At 52.6% G+C, this 22,944-nt stretch overlaps 1 protein-coding gene across 1 annotated transcript in view; it reads left to right on the top strand.

The window, feature by feature from the left end:
- Nucleotides 1–22,944, top strand: part of GPR179 (G protein-coupled receptor 179) — a 36,972-nt gene that overhangs the window by 6,969 nt on the left and 7,059 nt on the right. The window contains exons 2-10 of the mRNA XM_084615640.1: nt 3,576–3,684; nt 8,212–8,314; nt 9,353–9,582; nt 10,926–10,994; nt 14,051–14,160; nt 15,741–15,979; nt 18,450–18,588; nt 20,089–20,194; nt 21,455–21,601. Coding sequence (XP_084471766.1) covers nt 3,576–3,684; nt 8,212–8,314; nt 9,353–9,582; nt 10,926–10,994; nt 14,051–14,160; nt 15,741–15,979; nt 18,450–18,588; nt 20,089–20,194; nt 21,455–21,601 — 1,252 coding nt within the window. The remainder of the gene's footprint in view (nt 1–3,575; nt 3,685–8,211; nt 8,315–9,352; nt 9,583–10,925; nt 10,995–14,050; nt 14,161–15,740; nt 15,980–18,449; nt 18,589–20,088; nt 20,195–21,454; nt 21,602–22,944) is intronic.

The following is a 22,944-nucleotide window of genomic DNA, read 5'->3' as shown; positions in this document are numbered from 1 at the left end:
TATAGCTGTGTACAGCTCCGGGCCCTGATCCCTGATGGGGATATGGAAGCACTACTCCGATCAAACAACAAATAGCAATGAAAAGATATTAAATCCTGAATTCTTTACTCAGTTATCCGACAGCTTTTCCACGGTAACTGGTCACAGCAGCAACTTCGCACTCATTAAAGACCAACTAACTCATGTGCAGCTGCACCCGCTGTCTTGAAGTGGTTTCCATCATATCCAGGGTTTACAGTTTGGTTCAATGGCTCTCAGCCACCACCCCCCGCGTACAAATTGTTCCAGCCCCCCTGCTCTTATGCCAAGTAGGACTTTATACCCCCAAAAGGGAAAAGAGCCAGAGACGTCACAAGTGCACTACGGACTTTGCTCATTGCCAACGTATTGTACGTAGGTGCTCAGATACCATGGTGATGGGCAGTGACACAAAACCCTAAGGTAGATAGGCAGATTTTACTCAATCCTTTAAAAAAGCACCTGCTGAATTCCCAAAGGTGAATTTCACCTGAGTAAATATTTCAGGATTTCCCCCCAAGATTTAAAAAAACACAAAACAAACCCCCCAAAGTCCTTAGTCTTGAGAAAAGAAGACTGGCTGGACAAACCCCTGACAGGGATGGTCTAGGTCCTGCTTCAGCGCAGGGGGCTGGACTGGATGACTTCTTGAGGTCCCTTCCAGCCCTACATTTCCCTGATTCTATGAAATGTCCTTCCCTGAGTTACTGCGAATACCTCAAATGATTAAACCTTTTACAAATCTCACTTTCCACCCCCGATGCTTTGTGTTCACCTTTTAGAGCCCATCACGCAAGTGCTGAAAACACATCAGTTTCACTTACGGTTTATAGTCAATTTCTATCTAATCTAATCACCGATCATCTATCTATCTATCTATCTATCTAAATCATCCTAGCCTGTCCATCTCATAAGGCTGTGGGTCATTTCTATGGATTTTAGTTTTCTTAAAAACATCTGTGTTTTTTGTTGAGGGGAGGACTGGGGTGTTTTTTATTTTATTTTCTTTTTGTTTGATTGATTTGTTTTATGGAACGTAAATCTAGGAGTTTAGGCCCTGATACTGCAGCGGATCCCAGCGCTCACCCGGCGCTCATTGCAGGATCAGAGGCTAAACCTGGCAGTGTTCGTTTAAGAAACCCTACTCTATTTAAATGAGGTTTAGAATTAAAAGGGTGATCAATCTTTGTGCAGCACTAGTGGGAGCTGCTATAATATGTCCAGCCAGACAGATTATGGATCTGATGGGGGATTCACCCACACGTTCCCCTAATTCAAGCTGTGTCCCTGCCTCCCTTCCCTTTCTCCCCCAGACCTCACCCCCATGCCTCTGGCTGCCACCCAAGGCAGGTGGTATAAATAGAAAGGTGGTTGTGACTGCCTGGATCACTCAGCCTCGGGAACAGCTGTGCCCAAGACACACCCACAGGCTGAGCAGTCACTAAGCCCTAAATCTCATCTCCCTGCATCCAGGGCAGAAGCGCGTCGGGGGGGCGGGGGGGGAGCCCAGGAAGCCAGCTGGCCCACCGCCCGTAGAGGCAGGCCTGCTGCAGCCCACGCTGCCTATCGGGGGTTTGTTTACAAAACAAACAACCCCTCGTCCCTTCCCAGGCAACACCTGGCACGTGTGATTCCCCCTTCCCTGCCAGCTTCTGGATCCATGCTGCTTAAAGGACTCTCCCTGTCTCTGGATGGAGAATGACAAGGGAGAGAGACATGCAACAGGGAAAGGAGGTTGTTGCCATCCGGTGCATGGAAAATGGGTCAAAACTAATGAATGGCTCCTGAGTAGAGCTGCACAGGCTGATCTAATCTATCTATCAACGTATGCAAGTCAAGATCCGTCTGTCTTTCTGTCTCTCCACCCCATGCATCCAGCCACACTCTCTTTCTCCCCCAGTTTATCTGTTTCCTTTTCCTTGCTCTCTGTTGTTTCCCCCGTCACCTTCGTTGGATGGCTCCTCGCCCTAGGATTCTTAGCTCCCAGGCCCAATTATCTTCTTAATCACACCAGTGCAACTGCGGGGTAGTCAGAGGACTGTAACGGGCTTAACCGAGGGGAATTTGCCCCAATGGGGCCTAGTTCTCCCATTTTATGTATCCCTCGTGTAACCCCCCCCCCCACCTTCCCTGTCACATGGCTACAACTCCCGTGCACACAACTATGCACAGATAAATGCGCGCACACTATGTGTGGTGATGAGAAGAACTACATTTTGCAGACCACTAGCCCCTTTCATCTGAGCTCTGTACAAACAGGAGGAATCCTGGGCAGAGAGCCAGTGTGAAACCTTAGCACCACTTACGTCCCCAGCCTGGCACTGTCCCCCCTGCCCAGGGGCAGGGTTCTCCCAGCGAAGACAACTTTCTTTCCAGCTCAGGTTTCGGTTCTGCAATTTGCAGGTCGCAGTCTCCTGCAATACGACGGTTATTTACGTGCAGTGGTGCACAAGGCTAATATCACTCTGGGGTGTATTAACAGGAGCTTTGTATGTAAGACATGGGAAGTAACTGGGGTGATTCTCTCATTCTGCTTAGCCCTGGTGAGGCCTCAGCTGAAATCGTGCGTTCAGTTCTGGGCACCACTTCAGGAAAGAAGTGGACAAATTGGAGGGAATCCTGAGAAGAGCAACAAAAGTGATTGAGGGTTTAGAAAACCTGAACGATGAGGAAAGGTTAAAAAAACCAGGCGTGTTTAGTCTTGAGAAAAGAAGGCTGAGGGCGGGACCTTTAACTTTCTTCAAATACTTTAAGGGCTGTTACAAAGAGGACAGGAATCCATTGTTCTCCATGGCCACTGGAGGCAGGACAAGATTTAATGAGCTTAATCTGCAGCCATAGGGAGATTTCGGTTAGCTCTTGGGAAAAATCTTTCTACCTTTCAGGGTCATTAAGCTCTGTGAAGTGAGACTTTCAAGGGAGGTTGTGGAGTCCCTGTCATTGCTGTTTTTTAAGAGCAGGTTAAATAACTCATCAAGGATGGTCTAGGTTCACTTGGTCCTGCCTCAGTGCAGGGGGCTGGACTGGATGATCTCTCGAGGTCCCTTCCGGCCTGACTTGCTATGAGAGTAGCCACTGGAAATCTGAGTCCCATTGTGCTAGGTGGACAAGAGACAACCCCTGCCCCAAAGCGCTCACAGCTTGAATAGACAAACCAGACAGGGGTGGAAGGGGAAACTGAGGCAGAGAGAGGGAAAATTATTTCCATGAGGTCACGGAGCCTGTTAGCAGCAGAGCCAAGACTAAAACCCACGCCTCCCACAGCCTTAGTGAAAGCAGAACAAGATGTCTGTGCCATTGGGAGCCCGTGTGGCCAAGCCAGTGTCCTGGCTGTTCGACCACACGGGCAGAGCCTGAGTTTACAGCCTCGGTTCAGAGGTCGTTCATAGGTTGAAGGCAGCCTTCTTTCCCACCCTGGGCACCAGAACAATGGTGGGGACCATTGCAGCTTCTTTGACCCTTAGTGCTACGGCCTGGTCCCATGGGAGGAAAGAGGGGGAACCTAAGGCTCAGATTCCCAGCTCCTGCTGCATCCAACCCTTGCTCCTGTCTTCCAGGGGCGTGGTGAGGATGGACGTCAAGCTGCAGAATGTGGACATCAATCAGTGCGCCAGCGGCCCGGGATGGTTCACCGATACGCACCAGTGTGATCTCAACAGTACAGAGGTAAATGGAGTCGGGGCTCATTAGTGCTGCCCACACCCCTCCCTGCCAGGCACCACTTAGCACCTTGTTTGCCCCCTCTTCCTCTGACAGCTCTTCGTTTATTGCCTCACTGAACCCCTGTGTAGGAGCAGCTTGGCCTCAGAGGCCAAGTCCAGATCCAGACTTTCCTACAGCCCGAGCTGGGCTTTGGGGACAGGGGAGTTTCCAGCTCCCCAGGCAAACCCCAGTGCGACTGAAATCCCTCTCCCTGGGCCGGAGGGCCTGATCCAAAGCTCAGTGGAGCCAACGGAAAAACTCCCTCCGACTTCAGTGGGCTCTGGTTCAAACCCTTAGATCTCGCTTCCCTCCACTCCCAAGGGACATTATCCTTCCTTGTAATTTCACTCCTCTTTCCAGAGTCTTTCCTCTCTCCTGGTTTCCGCTACTCCCTGGCTCTCCTTCACCGCTGAATATTATCCCCACTCCAGCTGACCCATCTGCTTAGCTCAGCTGCTCCCTGCCTCGCAGCCAGTGAGGTTTACTGTGCAAATCTGCATGTACGCACATTGGTTTTTGTTTTGCCACAAGACACAGTGTGTGACCTGACTCCCTCCAAGCTGCGTGAACCCATCCCCATTCACAGACCTTTGAGCCCCCTGTTCCATGGCAGCTATCACCCCTATCCCATGAGTTCAGGTGTCGCAACTCTGCACTGACCAGCTGCTGGCTGCTATGCCCCCCTATTGAAAGAGTTCCCACAGTGGGCAGTTTGAAAAGCTTCTGGAATCAGAGCCATCTACAGTGCATAACCTCCTTCCTCCCACCCCCAAGAAGTGACCCCATGGGAATAGAATGATCTGTCTATTTTAGGTACCGATCTGCCACCCATGACCCTACTCTCTGAACACCCCACAGTCTTCAACGTAGTTAGCCTCACAACCCACCAGGGAGGCAGGTGAAACCCCACTGTACAGATGGGGAAACTGAGGCACAGAGCGAGCCAAAGAGGAGGAACCTCAAAGGTATTAGGTTTTTATTATTATTAGGCATTTATTTGATTTCAGTGGGAGTTGGGCCCCTGAATAGCTTTGAGGGTCTGGGCCTAAGAGACTTGCCCAAAGTCACACCGGAAGTCCGTTCTGGAGGAGAAAATTGCATACACGTCTCTGGCGTTCCAGGCTACAGCCCTAACCCCTGGGCAACGCTGTTCTCTTTGGGAGAGGCAGGGGTGCCTGCCATTAGGAGGCAGGAAGTCCTGAGTGCAATTCTGAGCTAGAACTGAAGCGCTTGCTTGTAGGGTTGCCAGTTTTGTTTGGACGTATTCCTGAAGGTTTCATCACTGGAGGTGATCTTCAAATCAAGGTTAATCTTTAATTCCTGCAGACGCCAGGAAAATCCTGGAGGGCTGGCAACCCTACTTGCTTGGTGGGTGACGCTGAGCAAGTCCCTTTGCCTTCTGGAGGATTTCCCCATCTGTAGAATGGGGAGAATCAGGTTTTCCTCCCTCATAGGGGTCATTAGCTAACGTCTGACCACACAAACTGCTGAGTGTGGTTAGTTAAGGACGAAGCAGATTTCAAGAGTTTTCTAACCACCTCCAATGAAGACAACACCTGTACAAAGTGTGACTTTTCCTGTAGGGCCTACAAAAATAGCCTGCTTCATTGTGGTGTGGCAAGAATGCAGCCTGGAGATCTCAAAGGCGTTGAAGGGAGTTGGGCCCCCCAACTTCCTTTGACGTTCCATGAGATTTGGGCCCCCCAGCTCACTTTGAACCTCCCATTTGTTGGGAATACAGATATTTTAGCATCATTAGCATGTGCTCTGTTTTCCTCCCCATCCCCCAGGGCCGAGTGCAGTATAAATGCCTGGATGATTAGATAGATAGAGATACCAGATTATACCCATGTTAAGGTAGGTCACATTTCAGGGCTTAATGTACTTGGCAGTGTCTCTTAGCCATCACATGGAGCATTCACCACTGTAATACCCGTCCTGGCGGCCCCGTCCTGACGTCCGCTCTGCTCAGCAGGGAGAGAGGAAGCCAGCAGCTTCTCCAAGCAGGAGCGGGATGGGGATCGAGATGGTTGCTTTAATCATTTGGGGATTAGGAGGTTCAGCGCTTGGGATCTAATGTCCAATCAGATCTCCTGCAGCCTCCAGGGCTCTTTTAAATGACAAACCCAGCAAGATCCCACCCCACGTCCCTTTTGATGTAATTATCTATTAAAAAATAAATAGAAAGGCAGCGCGGCCGGCTTTGTTAATTAACGAATCTTGCCTTGTCCTGCTTCTCTTTTTGCTCCCATCTCTCCCATGCTGGGTAAATACCAGGGACACCCACCTCTCTCTCTCTCTCTCTCCCTCCCTGTGTAATTAAAAGGCTGCCTTTGAATTACTGGAGCACTGCTTAAATTTGCAGGGTTAATGCACTCCGGTCGGCGGAAATCATGGAATCAGCATACAAGACCAGGAGGGGAAGGGGCAGTTTTCAAGGCACCCAGGAGCAAAAGGAGAGGGATGGGGTGGTGGAGGGAGGACAGGCAAACGGGACGGGCTAATAGATTCAAGGGTGGTAATCCCGCCTCCGTTGCGTGATCTTTGCCACCATGACCCAGCTCAGAGACATCCCCCAAGAGCATTAATGAGCACGGTTGCTCCTTGTCTCCCTAGCTCGCACTGGCTATCAGTTTCCTTGGTCTATTTCTGGCTCCCCTGGGGGATTGTGTCTCCCCATACCCACCGCATGGTTATTTGGCTCCATCCCACTTCCACCCATGGGCCAGCTGCTGCCCCCTTCTGGCATAGCCATTGGTCCTGCATGAGCAATGTGCAAATTAGCATACAAAGCTTGTGCTTCCCCTTATGACCATAGAGGGCCTGACTGAGATCTGGGCCCCACTGTGCAAACACATGGGGAGAGACAGTCCCTGCCCCAAAACTGCTGAATAGACAAGGGGGTGGGAGGCACAGAGAGGGGAAGTGAGGTGTGCAAGGTCACCCAGCAAATCAGTGCTAGATATGAGAAGAGAACACAGGCGTCCTGATTCCCAGTCCAGTGTCCTACCTCGCTGGATCCTGCTGCATTGCTCCCGACTCTGGCGGACGGAGAGTTGAACCCAGTTGTCGAGTAGCCCTTGTCCCTGCTTTCCGGTGCTCGGCCTGTTGTCTTAGATTAAAGTTTCTTGCCCATGTTTAAAGCAGCTCCCAAAGTTCAAATGATGCAGACCCAGAGAGGTAGCACTCACACAGAAAGCCCTAGGGAAAGGCAAAACACCCACAGATGAACCGGCCTGAACAGACAGGACTGCAGGGGTGGCAGAGTGGATACTTTGGGAGCTGCTGGCATCTTGCCTGGCCCAAAAGGAGCACTGGGAGGGGAAGCAGTGGGCGAAGGGGCCTGTCACCTCTACATCCCAGACCAATGATCAAAAGCTGTTCCCCTTGTCGGAGGGTGTATCACTGGCCTGGGGAACGGAGCTGGTCCACTTCCTGAGCCAGGTGTTTACAGCACACGTTACGCCACCCCTTGGCAGTCCCGGCACCCAGGCTGGCCAGAACGGAGCAGCGCGGGAACTGTTGTGTGGGTAGCAGCAGAGGCACGGCTGTCTGAGCCAGCAAAGCAACCACCTGCACAAAGCGGATGATGGGGAACGCGCGTTGAGAGCCGAGAGAGGGGAGATGGGGGGAGCTTGTCTCCCTCGGCTGCCCTCCCCCACCCCCACAATCAATCAGCACTGGATACATCGCAGCTGAGCAGCAAACATGCGGGGTGGGGGGAGGAGACAGGGATCACTTTCCATCTAACCCATCCAGCCCTGCACCCTTTCTGCTCCCAGCCTGCCCCCTGGTTCCTGGGGCCTGCCCGGCCTCCTCTTCCTCCACCTTCAATCTGCCCTGGGGGGCACTCCACATGGCAGGCGAAAGATTGATTCCTCTCCCCTCAGCCTCTCGGCAGCAGAGCCGCGGTCGACGGCTGTTGCGTTTGGAAGGACAGGGGCGGGGCACAGGCATGGGGGCAGCGGGTAGGAATGCCAGTAGCTGCCAGCCCTTCTGTGGGTTCATGGCTGGGGCTCTCGCGGCTTCTGCCCTGCTCCCTGTTCTAGGCCTCGCATGCAATCTGTCCCATTTCTCCATCGCCATCTGGCCTCTGGCCTGGGATCGCGACATCCCTGGCATTAACTGGGGAGCTCTTTGCAGGCTGCCTGCGCCCGGCTTTTGCCCTCACGGTAGCGGGGATTAGCGCTTTGCAGCATTACGCGTCCATTTAGGTTTTAGGAGGGGATTTGAAAATCAGGCTTTTGCCTTTAATTCTTAAATGTTTAACCACTGGCTTCCAGAAGTAAATTTAAAGGGACAGGGGGACCAAACTGAGTAGGGGCGGGGGGAGGGAACCCCTCTAAGGACAGAGGGACAGTCATACCAAAGAAAGCCATCTAGATTCCCGGCCGGGAGGGGTCAGGGAGAGGCCAAACGTTCCCATTGAGGCTCCAGGTTCACCCCAGAGAAGGGGATCCGTGTCACTCACATGTGGCATGTTTTGTTCAGTGCATCCCGCAGGAAAGCCGTGGCTTCGTTCTCGGAAGATACCTCTGTCTGTGCAAGCCGGGCTTCTATGGTGCAAGCAGGGCCTCCGGCACTGGCCAGTCCGGTAGGTGGTAACCCTGCCTGGCCTACCCCAGCCGGAGCATCTCCTCTGCGTGGCTGGGCTTGGCTTTTTCCTTGGGCTGCATCCGCAATGCAAAGCCAAAGCTTGGCTCTCCTAGTGACCCATCTTACCCAGCCTCCCTCCCCATAGCATGCGAGCACCTCCCCAACAACCCTCCCTCGTTTCACAGAGTGGGAGCTGAAGCTAAGTGACTCGCCCACGGTTGTGCAGATCATCAGTGGCTAAGCAGGGAACTGAAGCCAGGTCTCCCATATCTAAGGCTGGTGCTTTAACCATTGCACCCTCCTTCCTCTCTAGCTTCCCAGCTCTCCGACTCCACAGGCCCCACCGCCATCTCCAAGCATTATAAGCACCCGGCATTTCCAAAAGGCTCCCCTTCCCAGATGCTGCAGTTCCACCATCTGGAAATGCATCCATAGGTTTGGACCCTTGGGGCTGATCTGTGCCCTGCTTTGCCTTAACCTTTTCCTGATCTCCCACCCAGTACAGGAAAATACCCTTCATCAGTGGACAGGGATGGGCGGGACTGCAAATCACAGGGCCAAGTTAAAAGTGGCTCAACCAAGTAGGGTTAATGTCATGCCTTGAGTTAACCAGGCCTTAGAGATGCCCTAGCCAGAGAGAAGAGCGTCCCCATGATTGCTCTGCACCTTGGACTATCATTTATACCAGCGCAAACAAGGTGCTACCAAGTCTGAAAGGCAGCTTTTCACACCTATGCCGTGCCGGTGTAGATGATGCTGTGTGGGGTGGGGCAGCAGAGAATCAGGCCCAGAGGCAGTACTAGCCTAAACAGGAACGTTTTTGCTCCCCCAACACATAATAAAAAGCAAATGGGGGCCCCCCCTTGAGCTACTTGGGGCCATAAGCAATTGTTTAGTCTGCTTACACCTAGCACCGGCTCTGATCAGGCCCAGGCCCCATCTATGAGTCTGTTTTGCGGGAGGAGAGGAAGCAAAGGCTGTGCAGAGACGCAGCGACATTTTAACCTTCCCGCACGCCTCCTTTTCACCCCTGCAGGCCCCGAGGAAAGCTCGTCCCAGTACGTAGGGCAGTACGGAGCCGTGGACTCTGGGACCTTGCTCGAGTGCCGGCCCTGCAAGGAAGGATGCGTGACGTGCGTGGACAACACCCCGTGTTTGATCCAGGAGGATTGGTCCCTGCGGGCTGCTGTCCTCTCTTTCCAGGCCTTCTGCATGCTGGCTGTCTTTCTCAGCATGCTGGTCTCCTACCACTTTCGAATGAGCAAGGCAAGGCATCCGGCGGTCCCGGAGGAATGCACTTTGACTACGGGGCCCCACTTCCCTGCTACAGTGGACTCAAAAGACCCTGGTTCTTAGGCAGTCCTCCTCTCTGCAACACCTCGGGGCCATATAGTGAAGCCTCCAAGACCTGGTGCAGGTTCTGTTCAGCATCCTTGGAGAGGGAGGAAAGCAGGATGCTCATCCTGGCTCAGAGCCCATGTCACACAGGGAAACGTTTTCAGTGGTCTCCAGTTTTAGGTGCCTCTGTTTTCTGGACACCCAACTTGAGCCACCTCGGCACCGAGCCCCTGCAGCTGCTGCAGATTTTGGCTGGAGCTGGGGGGGGGGGGGTGTTTCCCTGCCATACCCCTCTGTAAATCAAGGTCTTGAATGTCTCCAGCTGGGCTGCCATAAAAGGGAGGTAGCCAAAATCAGAGGCCACTTCAGGAAACGGTGCTTCAAGCTCTGTGAACTGGGGTGACGCTATTGACTCACCTGCCTCGGTGCGGCACGGGAGGGTCAGCTGGATGTGTGCAATGGGCTGGGGACCAGCACAACCCCTATACACACCTTAAGTCCCAAGAAAGCCCTGCTTAAGCCTTGCACAGGTGCCCTACCCGGGGGTCGACTTCCTGCCCAGCTCTCCGGAGCGGAGGAGTGCTAAGCACAGGACTAAAAACCAGGTGACCTGAGTTCTCTGCCCAGTGCTGCCCCAAAATCTGGACAGGTTACTTTCCCTGCTCTGTGCCTCAGTTTCCCCATATGGAAAATGAGGTGATATTTAACTGCTTCAGTCATGGGGGGAAAAGTGGAGGGTGGGGCATCCTAATTCATGTTTGTGAAGTGCTTTAAGGGCCTCATCCAGAAGGCGCTAGAGGTGGCAAAGTATTATAGTTAGCAGCTTGGTTTCCCCCCTGCCCCATCCATTTTCATTTAAAATAAAAATCTTCACCTGGAAAGAGCAACGTTTCCACATGGTCCTGTTCGTTTCCGTTGACAAGGGCGCCTCCTGCTGGTGCACAGTCTCACCTGGCACACTGGATTAACTCCACTTTCAAGCCACCTCCTTTTCCAATGGGATTATTTCAAGAGCCCCGGTCCAGAATATATATATTAGTTTTATTAGAGAGGGGAGCCCAGGCCCATGGAGCTTGATTCTGGGGGGCTGCAGTGAGGATGTGGGGCATTCCCCCCACCAAGTAGGGGCACATTCAGGAATACCTTCTCCGCATTGAGCTCCCCTGCGGATCCATCCTCCACATTGGCATCATATGCTTGCTTGGTCTGTTCCCCCACCGCATGGATTCTCTACCACATGTGTGTGTCTCTCTCTCTCTTTGTTTCCCTAGAGGATCCGGGCATCAGGAGTTATCCTGCTGGAGACCATCCTCTTTGGATCTCTGCTTCTCTACTTCCCTGTAAGTATCTGGCTTGCACTGGGAAGTCAGCACTCCGTCCTTTGCCCCAAGAGCACCCTGACTCCGGAAGGAGGCTGGGCCGGATAGAAGTAGGTTCAGTGCTTTCCCTCTTCTCAGACCTTCCTGTCTGGTGATCTCCTTGTGCCATGGTACCTTTGATCCTAGCCAGGACAGAGAGAGAGAGAGACCCCAGGGGGCCAAATCCAGCCAATAGAGTTACACTGGGGATGGATTCACCCCAGGAATCCCAATGAAGGCACGCATTGGGCAGCTTCGCCCGTCCCACCCCTCACACCAGCGCAGCTACATGGCTATTTTTAGTGCACTGGCTTAATCAGAGCTAGCACAGATCCATCTACCCCGGCTGGAAATGATACCACCAGCTCCAGGGCAGATGTACCCTGCGGCTACCTGTCATGCCCTCCCACAGATCCATCATCCAGCGGAGGATTCAGAGGCTAGAACAATGCCTTGCACGTATCTGAGTGTCTCTAGTATCTAGTAAGAGCCGTCAGGTAGCAGAGTGATGAGCATGGAACCGTGTAAATTCCTAGGCAGAGAGGAACCCTCAGCTGCACAAGAGCATAGACGTGTATCGCCCCTCCTCCCCGGGGATTGGCTCTGCTCCTCCTATCCCACGGGACCCTAGTTCTTTGGGGTGAGGCGGTTGTCTATTGATAGACAACATCACATAGTCCCCTGATAGGGTCCTCAGTAGCTAGGAAAGCCCATGTGAGGGTTTGAGTCCAGTGGCACATTTCACTGGGGCTATTTCACACCCAGAATTCGCTGAGCCGGAGGGTATGTCTACCCTTCAAATGCTACAGCAGCGAGCTTCAGTGTAGACACAATCTACGCTGATGGGAGAAGCCATCTCCCAGAAAGGCAGTAGCTAGGTCGAAGGAAGACCAGCCCTGTGTGTTCCTGATGTTCTTCTCCCCCGAGAGCTGGGTGTGATCCAGCCAAGCTGCCTTTCTCCCCACCTACATGGGCGCAGCTCAAAGCTGATCACAGGGCACCCCAGCTCCTTGGATAGGTCACAGTGCCCCTACATGGGGGCGGAGGGATGAGAGGAGCCCCAGCACCTCCAGAACCCCAAGGATCAACCTCCTCCCTTCATGGCAGGAGGGACAGGAAGCAGCCTAGGGTGTACAAAAGGCGGATGGAGAGTGCGGCTCACTCTCCATTTGCTCTCCTGGAAGGACTCCTTCCAGGATCTTGGGTTCCTTCTCCAGGCCAGGAGCAGCGAGAGGTCTGCCATCAAACAGGGTGTGAGGGCAACTAAGCTGATGGCTAATTTTGCTGTCCCGGACACCAGCTCTTGTGGGATCATCCTTCTCAAGAACTCAAATCCCTTTTCGGCCACTGGAATTAAATTAAATTATCTAAATCCTCTCTCTATCCTGCAAGATTTACAGCTTCTGCCTTCAAGAAAGCACCAGGGAAGGGGAACGAGTCTTTTCCAAAGTAATTGATCTTCAGGTTTTTCAGCAAATTTCTCTCACATACGTTCCCTCGCTCCCACAAAAGGGGGCAGAGGGGAGTTAGCTGGAATTTGCAAATTTGTCACCCACAATTTATTTGAATTTTTGGTGCTTATAGACTGCACATCACCATAGTGTCCAGCTGATGCCCATCATACTATGTCTTGGTAGCCAGTTTATGTTCCACTAGAGAAATATTTGTCCTAGTGCCCTGAGCAGAGGACTGGGAGCCAGGCACCCTGTGTTTTCAATTTGACTCCTGCTGAGAGTCATTTTGTGGCCAAGGGGAGGTCACTTGATCTTCTTGGGCCTCAGTTTCCCTGTCTGCAGATGCCACATACAGGTATCAACTACATACAGACACACAGGGAATGCAACTAGAAGGCACAAAAAGATGGGCCTCTTCCACTGAAGCAAAAGGAGTACTTGTTGCAGTAGTCGGAGGTGTAATACCATGGGAGGTCTGCAACCTGTAGGATGCAACATCAGTGCGCGCGCACACCCAGGCACAAGGAGAAGACACAAGGGACATGGGAATTGCCGTACGAGAACTCGGGGTCACGCAATGAAACTAACAGGCAGGAAGTATTAAAACAAACAAAAGGAAGTATTTCTTCACACAACGCACAGTCAACCTGTGGAACTCCTTGCCAGAGGATGTTGTGAAGGCCAAGACTATAACAGGGTTCAAAAAAGAACTAGATAAGTTCATGGAGGACAGGTCCATCAATGGCTATTAGCCAGGATGGGAGGAATGGTGTCCCTAGCCTCTGTTTGCCAGAAGCTGGGAATGGGTGATAGGGGATGGATCACTTAATGATCACTTGTTCTGTTCATTCCCTCTGGGGCACCTGTCAGAAGACAGGATACTGGGCTAGATGGATCTTTGGTCTGACCTAACATGGTCGTTCTTATGTTCTTATGTCACAACAGTCTCCACAAGTGGCCAGGACCAGCTGCTTCAAAGGCAGGTGCAAGAAACCCTGCACTTATGGAATCGCCTACCCCCAGGGGAGGTTTCCACCTGAGGGGGTAGGAATTGGCAGAGGGGGGCTCATGCTCGGAAGCCAGAGGGTTTATGCCTCTTTTAAACTATTGCTGACTTTGGTTAGTATTTGCTAGCTGTAGAATTCCCATTATCCACAGAAACATCCAGTCCCTTCTGTGAATCATGCTAGGGTTCTGACGCACAACACTGCACAGACGATGTCACATTTACACGAAGGCTCTGTCTAGACGAAGATACAAGATGTTTTGTTAGAACTTGGTGGCTAACCCAATCCAACACCACAACTTTTGTCTGAGTCTAGATGAGCCCCAATCTCTTTTTCCACTGCACTGGCGGCATCCCGGGGCCTCAGTGTGGCTGTTAACATCCCTGACATCCATTATAACGCCCCAAAAGGCTGCCAGAGCAGTCTCAAAGGTCCACAAGTGCAAACGAGAACTGGGACCCAAATCTCAGGTGCAGGTCGAGCTGGGGAAGTCGGAGCAGCAAGTAAGGCCCTCCCAGCTTCCCCAAACAGAGATCTGAGCTGCCCCGGAGTCACCCCCTCTCGCCTTTCTGTCCAGGTGTTTATCCTGTACTTCAAGCCGAGCATTTTCCGCTGCATCATCCTGCGCTGGGTGCGCATGCTTGGGTTTGCCATCGTCTACGGGACCATCACCCTCAAGCTGTACAGGTAACGCAGCCAGGGCAATGACCCATCAGACAGCAGCTCCTTCTACAAGCCCTCCCACCAGCAGCTGTTTCATAGAGTCCAAAGCCAAACGGGGACCATTGTGAACAACCAGGCTCATCTCCCATCTGACACAGGCCATAGGACTGCCCCAGAAATAATTCCTAGAGCAGATCTTTTCGAAAAACATCCAGTCTTGATTTTAAAATGGCCAGGGATGGAGAATCCACTCTGATCATAGGATATCAGGGTTGGAAGGGACCTCAGGAGGTCATCTAGTCCAACCCCCTGCTCAAAGCAGGGCCAATCCCCAATTTTTGCTCCAGATCCCTAAATGGCCCCCTCAAGGATTGAACTCACAACCCTGGGTTTAGCAGGCCAATGCTCAAACCACTGAGCTATCCCTCCCCCCGATCCTTGGTAAATTGTTCCAGTGAGGAGCAGAACTGGAAATAATTTCCCTAATACATGTACTAAGTTTCACCACTGCTCAGCTGCCACACAAGTCCAAAAGCCACTTGGTGTCGATTACATCCAAATCACAAATACAAGCGTATATGCACTTACACTCGATAGCCTACCAACAATGAGCATTGGTCAGAAACTCACAACTGGCTCAGGCTTGGGAGATCCTGGCCTCCCTGCAGTCATGCTATAGTGGAAAGTAACAGCTGTGACAAAGAAACCCCTAAAACCCTTGCATTGTCTACACTATAATAAACAAAAGATGTCATTGCCAGATGCTGGACCTTAGCTAAAGCCAAATGAGGCAGATAAGAGCTGAACCCTGTCCACGGGCCCGGTTAAGACAAGATTAAGGGCTGGGCCCCCCTTTTTAAGGTTTTCTTCTTGTCTTTTTGCCATATTTCTTCCTAAGCAGTTCTTTATAATAAATTTAACAAACCTATAGCACCAATTATTTACTGCCCCTGGTACCCAATTAACCGTATTTTTCTTTTTCTTGCCTCAACCCAAACTTTAGATAAGCTCCTGCTGATATGGGAAGATTCACACAGATCTAACACAAATAACCCAACTTTCTCAGAATCTCCTTCTTTTGGGTCACGTCCTTTGAGCTTATCACACATACTAACATCCAAACTCAATTAAAAACCATAATTCACCCAGGCCCAATGTCGGTCTATAGGCATACGGGCAGAACTTGCTCCATACAAGAGGGGGTCATTTTGTTTATTATGATTAATTATTTGTATTATCATAGCACCCAGGAGCCGCCTGGCCCCCAATGTGCCAGGTGCTGTACAAACACAGGACAAAGAGACAGTTCTCCCACCCAAGGTGTTTACAATCTCGCTGTTGAACTCTCACCCTCGTGCTAGTTTGCAGTTACCTGCATGGCCTTGGACCTGATATAATTAATATTTTAATACCCTTCTATCAGGTGGGCTTTTCCTTTAGCAGCACGACAGTGCAGACAAGATGCAATGAGACTCCAGAGCGCTCAGGTTAAAACCCACCCAGCACAAAGGGACCTCAGGAAGTCCTAAGTCCGCCATCAGCTGGCCATCGAAGGAAAGGCCCACGGGGAAGCTACAGTCACCTCCTCCCTCTCTGTTATGCAGGGTGCTGAAGGTGTTCCTCTCCCGCTCAGCCCAGCGAATGCCCTACATGACCAGCGGGCGGGTGCTGAAGATGCTGGGGCTGATCCTGCTCTTGGTGCTCTGGTTTCTGGCTGCCTGGACGGTGGGGATGTTGGAGAACATCGATAAGAACATCCCGCTGGTGATCCGCTCCCAGACTGCCAAGGGGCTTCAGTTCTACATCTGCGACCATGACCGGTGGGACTACATGATGGTTGTGGGTGAGACCCTGCGTCCGAAGCTTCGGACATCACAAGAGAGGGAGGGGAGGGGGCCTTCAGTTTGCCCAGATATGTCATTGTACCAGAGTCTACAAAGGTCTAAGGACACAGAGCCCCCAAATGGGGCAGGGTGCTTAAAGAGACTCAGTGGACTTGTCTGTAGGACCCAGGCTTATCATAGAATCATAGAATATCAGGGTAGGAAGGGACCTCAGGAGGTCATCTAGTCCAACCCCCTGCTCAAAGCAGGACCAATCCCCAATTAAATCATCTCAGCCAGGGCTTTGTCAAGCCTGACCTTAAAAACTTCTAAGGAAGGAGATTCTACCACCTCCCTAGGTAACGCATTCCAGTGTTTCACCACCCTCCTAGTGAAAAAGTTTTTCCTAATATCCAACCTAAACCTCCCCCACTGCAACTTGAGACCATTACTCCTTGTCCTGTCATCTTCTACCACTGAGAATAGTCTAGAACCATCCTCTTTGGAACCACCTCTCAGGTAGTTGAAAGCAGCTATCAAATCCCCCCTCATTCTTCTCTTCTGCAGACTAAACAATCCCAGTTCCCTCAGCCTCTCCTCATAAGTCATGTGTTCCAGACCCCTAATCATTTTTGTTGCCCTTCGCTGGACTCTCTCCAATTTTTCCACATCCTTCTTGTAGTGTGGGGCCCAAAACTGGACACAGTACTCCAGATGAGGCCTCACCAATGTCGAATAGAGGGGAAAGATCACGTCCCTCGATCTGCTGGCTATGCCCCTACTTATACATCCCAAAATGCCATTGGCCTTCTTGGCAACAAGGGCACACTGTTGACTCATATCCAGCTTCTCGTCCACTGTCACCCCTAGGTCCTTTTCCGCAGAACTGCTGCCGCGCCATTCGATCCCTAGTCTGTAGCGGTGCATTGGATTCTTCCGTCCTAAGTGCAGGACCCTGCACTTATCCTTGTTGAACCTCATCAGATTTCTTTTGGCCTAATCCTCCAATTTGTCTAGGTCCCTCTGTATCCTATCCCTACCTGCCACCGTATCTACCACTCCTCCTAGTTTAGTATCATCCGCAAATTTGCTGAGGGTGCAATCCACACCATCCTCCAGATCATTTATGAAGATATTGAACAAAACCGGCCCCAGGACTGACCCCTGGGGCACTCCACTTGATACTGGCTGCCATCTAGACATGGAGCCATTGATCACTACCCTTGTGGACTCAGTGTTTCCAATCCCATGCTTGAGAGTCCACCCTGCAGTGTTAAACCTGGGTTTACAATTGCTGGACCCGCGTCTCACAGTCGTTCTAACATGTTCTTCTGACTCAAGTCTGTGGCTTGAACTGTGTCCACATTGCAAAACGACAGGGCTTGGACCCAAGTCTCAGCAGGGCTTGGGCTCTGAGCCACCCACCTAGCAGGGTCCTAGGACTTGGGTCCTGAGTGCTTGTTGACCTGGGTCAGACTGATTTGTGTGTGGACAGAAGTGGGGGCTTGGGCTCAAACCTGAGTCAGAACCCAAGCTTAGTGTGTAGTGTAGACATACGCACTGCGACCAGTTCTGGCACAGAGCAATTCTCAGCAAGGAGACAGGAAAGCCACAAGCAGGTTCAATATAAACCACACGGGGCCAGGTTTTTATACTGACGCTTACCCTGCTCCCCAAGTGGCCTCAGCGGGATTATTCCTGCTTTAAAGTACCACCTGAGAGGAGCGAGAGTGGCAGAGCCTGGCTCGTGGCAAGGAGGGGCAGAATGGCTCCTGGAAATGCGCCTGGCTAATGACGAAAGGCCGCGCGTTAGCACTGAGATGCCCCTCATGGGAGAACCCTCTGCTGTTGGTCATCCACTCCACCCGCTGTGCTGTGGAGGTGCTGGGCAGGCCTCCTTTCAGGCTCCCGCACCTACCTGGGCAACATGGGGATGTCCCGCACCGGGCACTGATGGGGAGACGCGTGCTCGAAGGCACAATGTCTGGGATCTGCGGCAGAAGCAAAGTAGTGGAAGCTATTGGACTTATAGTGCAATCCACACATACGGGCTTCCCCTCCTGTTCTCTCTTGCGGGTATATGTCCACGGATGCAGAGAGAGGCAAATAAAACAAAATAGAGGGGATATCCAGGCAGGTCTCCGGGGCTACCCCTCTTTCCCATCCTGGTCCTGACGACTCCAATGATGTGCCGTGGTTCTGGGGATCACAACGCTGCCTTCAGAACCACAGTGATCCTGTCCCGTAATCAATCTGGGCTTGCGGCATACAGGCCATTCTGGCTCTAGGCAGAGAGAAGTGCTTGGAGGATGGGCATGGAAGAAGGCTGCCCTCCTAACAGAGAGTTCATGCCAGCTAGCTCGCCTTAACTAGACCATCAACCGGCTGGCACCTGAGCTCCATGGACCACAGTGCCTCGATATAAAAAATGAATGTCCTAGAGAAACGGGCCCTGGCCTTTACTGCTCATCTCTCTTTTTCTCCTGCCAGCTGAGATGCTCTTCTTATTCTGGGGCAGCTTCTTGTGCTACGCCACCCGGACGGTGCCCTCTGCCTTCCATGAACCTCGCTACATGGGCATCGCCCTGCACAATGAGATGATCATCTCTGCAGCCTTCCACGTTGTCAGGTGGGGATGGGGAATCACCCAGCCAGAGGTTCCCTTTGGCTGCAGGACCTGGTGCTCTCTCTGCCCTGGGTGCCCACAGCTCAGTCCAGTTCAGACAGAAAGGGAGCTGGAGACTCACATGTCAGCAACAAACACAATCCCACTCCCCTCTCCCGCCAGGGCTGGACCTAGATTTTGCACACCAGCTGAGTCTTGTGCTGTAGATATTAGTCACAGGGGCAGGTCAAGTGCAAGTGGCAACTTGAGCTCATTCAAAACCAGGTCACCCCATCGGGCAGCTCTTTCCTCCTCCCTCTTCTGATCTCCCAGCTCAGCTCCCAGCACGAGCAAGATCCCCAGCCCCTGAACCAGCACTGCAGAGTGAGATCCCCAACGGTGTACAACAGGACCAGTGACGCCCCCTGCACTGTCCCACCAACCCAGGGTGCTAAATGCTCCGCAATGGGACCTAGTGCTTAGAGCAGAGGATGGGGTTCAGGATGTCTGGGTTCCACTCCCAGCTGGAGGGAGAGTCGTTCAGAGGCTAGAGGAGGAGACTGGAAGTCTGAGAAATCCTGGGTTCTAGTCACTGACTCTCTGTCTCACATAAGGCGCATCACTTTAACCACTCGGAGCCTCAGTTTCCCACCCCCAGCAGCACATTGTGGAGAATAATACTTACCACCTTGGTAAAGCTAGAGAGGTCCACTCCTGAGAGTGTTAGTACCGAAGGAGACTGGCAGCATTGCCTAAAGGGTAGCGCCCCGGAGACCTGGCTTCTATTCCTGGCTCTGCAACTGGTTTGTTGGGTGATGTTCAGCAAGTCGCAGCCCTGCTCCATGCCTCAGTTTCCCCATCTGTAAAATGGAGATAACGGGACCAACCTTTGTAAAGCGCTTTGAGATCTACAGAACTGCGCTAGATAAGAGCGAGGGGTCATTCTGACAGGTAGATGCAGAGTGTACGTATGCACCAACTAGCAGGACAGCAAGCAACTGCTGGGGAGGGGTTCTTGTTTTGGGGACATCACCTGAATACTTTGGGATGGCACCCCCACCTTGCCCAGCGAAGGGGTGGGATAATTTAATGAGACAGGCCAAATGCTGGGGACTTTTGTTTTTAATCAGGCTTTTCTCAGGCCAAACTCCCATTGGGATGGGTTCCCCGCCCCCCAGCTGTGTTACATCCACGTAAAGCCACTGGTGTCAGTGGAGCTACTGCTGACTTACACCAGGGGCCAGGAGAGGTGAATCAGGCCCCTGAACAAAGGCATAGTCACTGCCTGCGCAAGGAAGGGGCAGAGCAAAGGGGATCTGGCCCAAAGCTTTTATGCGGTGCCTCTCTTGGTCCGGATCCAAAGGCCAAGAGACTGCATGGGAAGCTTCCCAGCCGCCGTCACTGGGACTTTAGCCCCCAGCCCCTTTTGCAAATGTGCGAGTAAGATTTTATTCCCCAAGGCCATGGGGAAGAAAGACCAAGTCTGGCCCTCTGTAAATTACGTCTCCCCCCACCCCCGTCTAGGTTCGTGATGGTTCCCTCGCTGCATCCCGACTGGACGCTGCTGCTGTTCTTTATTCACACGCATGTCACCATTACCATGACGCTCGCACTGCTCTTCATCCCAAAGGTAACCTGCCTCCGGCCTCTTCCCCCAGCATTGCTCTCCCGGAGGCTGAAAACACAATCCTGCTTTCCCTTCCCAGTTACCTTTGGGGTAGATTCCCCTTTTTAAAGCACCCAGAGCCATCCCTAACAAGCTGAACAGCCTGCCTGCTCCTCGGGAACTGCCTGGCCCGCAAGGGATAACCATTTGCAGATGCTGCAGCATTGGAAATAGAAGGGCAGATTTGTCCTTGGATGGACTGAGACAACAGGAAGGCAATGGATACGGCCCTGATTCAGAAACGGTAGGGGACGGTGCAGCAAGGACTGCCCCATGGGACTTTGCAGGGGGACAGGTCAGTCCCTGTTACTCCCCTTCCCTCCTCCAGCCTGCCCAGCAGTGCCCCCCATGCCCAGGGCTGGGGTGCAGAGCTGGCAGAGGGGTAGATAGCGTATGAGGGCTTGCATGTATTGCAGTGGTGGGCAAAGCATTCTGGGTTATCCCACTGCACGGAGAGCTGGGAGGAAGGAGGGCCAGCCAAACCAGTCACTCAGGTACCATTCAGGGGTGCTGCCAAAAAACAGGGTACCCAGGCCTCCAGCAGGGGTGACGCACCATTAGCTGCCCTGGCTAGTATCTGAGCGACCGAGGGGTTTAGCGCCAACCACGCCGGTTAACTGGTGCAAAGCTGCAGTGAAGCCAGGGTCTACGGTCTACTGCAGGCTCGGCCCAGGCGGGGTGACGGGAGGCGTCTGTCTTCACTGCAGAGTTCACTCCAGTTATCTACACCCAGGTTGCTCCTCTCAAGTTGGCCTCGCTCAAGGGTGCGTGGCCACATGACAGCACCCCAGCGGCTGTGTCCACACCGGCCTTGCGCACGCTCCCGGGGGGGCAGGAGGGGGCGGCGTATCATGGGGGTCTTTGGGAGTCAGTCAAAACGGAGCTAGCCTGCGTCCACACAGAGAGGCCGCTGAGTTTCACTCGATCGGTAGCCTATTCCCTCTCTAAGGCCGAGCAACTGATGTCAACAGCCCCACCGCGCTCGGGAGAAGAGTTCGCGTGTGTGGCTGGGACTCGAGCGAGGGGGACGCTCCAGGTATAACTCTGCAGGGAAGACATGCCCCAGGCCATTAAGGAGAAAGAGAGGTGAGATGGCGTAAGGTTTTGCAAAGGCATCCAAGAGGAGATAGGTGCATTTGCGGGCCAAACTCCCCCGGCTGCCCTGACAACCCCAGCCTGCAAGCAGCAAGGGCTTCAACCCCTGCCACTGCTCTCTTCCCCCAGTTCTTGCATGCCAAATCACCCCTGCGGGAGGAGATCGCAGCGGAAGTGTACGAGGACGAGCTGGACATGCGGCGCTCGGGCTCCTACCTGAACAACAGCATCACGTCGGCATGGAGCGAGCACAGTCTTGACCCCGATGACATTCGGGTGGGTGGCACACTCAGGACCTTCTTTTGACGCTAGCTATACAGGACTGTGCAGAGTAAGAGTTGCCTTTTGCAGTCTTTCTCCTGAAGCAAACAGAAAAGGGGTGGCGAGGGTTATGCCTGCCCTGGGGCTTTCGTGGATCTCCCTTCCCTCCTCGAGTGAGGGGTGACATCCCTCCGCGATCATGGGACAGGGGGTGGAAGCAGGGGCTGCTTCACCCATCCTCCAGCAGCAGTGGAGAACATGGGACCGTCAGTAGCAAAGTAGTCAATAAGGCTGACCTCGACAATGTCATTGTTAGTCTCCAGAGTCAACACTCAGTGGAAATGGGGGCCGGGGGTGTGCCAAGTTTACAGCTTTATCCGGGCCTGATCTGTCAGCCCTTACTCACAGGAGTCACCCCACAGGCCGGTTGGTTCTGTCTGCCTTGCTGAAGACCCAGGCACGGACCGCTGCAGTGGGTCACAAGTGGAGGGTTTTTCCTTTGCACCTTTAGGGGCTAGCAATGAGGAGTCTGGTTTTCCAAGGTGCTGAGCACCTGCAGTGCCAGTTGGCTTCAGCAGCTGCTGTGGGCGCCCAGCATCTTGGGCTCTTTATTAATTATTTATTATTATTATTAATCAGGGGTTTAAAAATCCTGCATGGTGGTGCTGGTACAATGGATGGCTATATCCCAGCTCAATCCAAACCCCCTCACTACCGCCCTCCCTTCCTTTCCACCCCTCTTCTGAAGGAAATCCAGACACATTTTACACCCCTGATCAAAAGGAAAATGAACCCAGAGGCTGACGTACATTTCAGAGGTTCATAGGCGCAAAGGGCCATGAGGAGCCTTCCAATGGGATTTAGGCACCTCCTTCTGAAAATCCCACCCCTGAAAAAACACCCCTCAAAAGGACCGGATGATCCAGTTTAATCAAGATTCGCTCTGCGATGTCGCGATCAGCCCAACAACTGGAAATTGGGGCTTAGAAACTCACCCTGGTGAGAGGGGAGGGGAAACTGAGTAAACATGACTCATCCCTGATTGGATCAGATTTCTTATCTCACTATGGGAGGCTGTATAGCTCTCCAGGGTATGTGCTCCCCCATGTCAGCCCATCCCAGGAGCAACCGGTCTTGCTGTTAATTCCTGGGCTTGCAGAGAATAGCTAGAGCTGGGCGGCAAATGGATTTGTTTTCTGTGGAAAATTTGTTTTCTGTAGATGAAAATAAATTCAAAGACATTGGCCAAAAAACAAGAGTTTGATTCTGAACTTCCCCCCGGTGTCTCGTGCACCCGGTTTCCAACACAGGCCTGGCCGGCTGGTTGGCTACCATTTCCCAAGCTAACAGACCTGGTC

The sequence above is a fragment of the Lepidochelys olivacea genome (genome assembly GCF_965140295.1).
Source record: "Lepidochelys olivacea isolate rLepOli2 genome assembly, chromosome: 27".
Lineage (NCBI taxonomy): Eukaryota > Metazoa > Chordata > Testudines > Cheloniidae > Lepidochelys > Lepidochelys olivacea.
The sequence above is the reverse complement of the archived record's forward strand: the minus strand, read 5'-3'. Positions and strand labels throughout refer to the sequence as shown.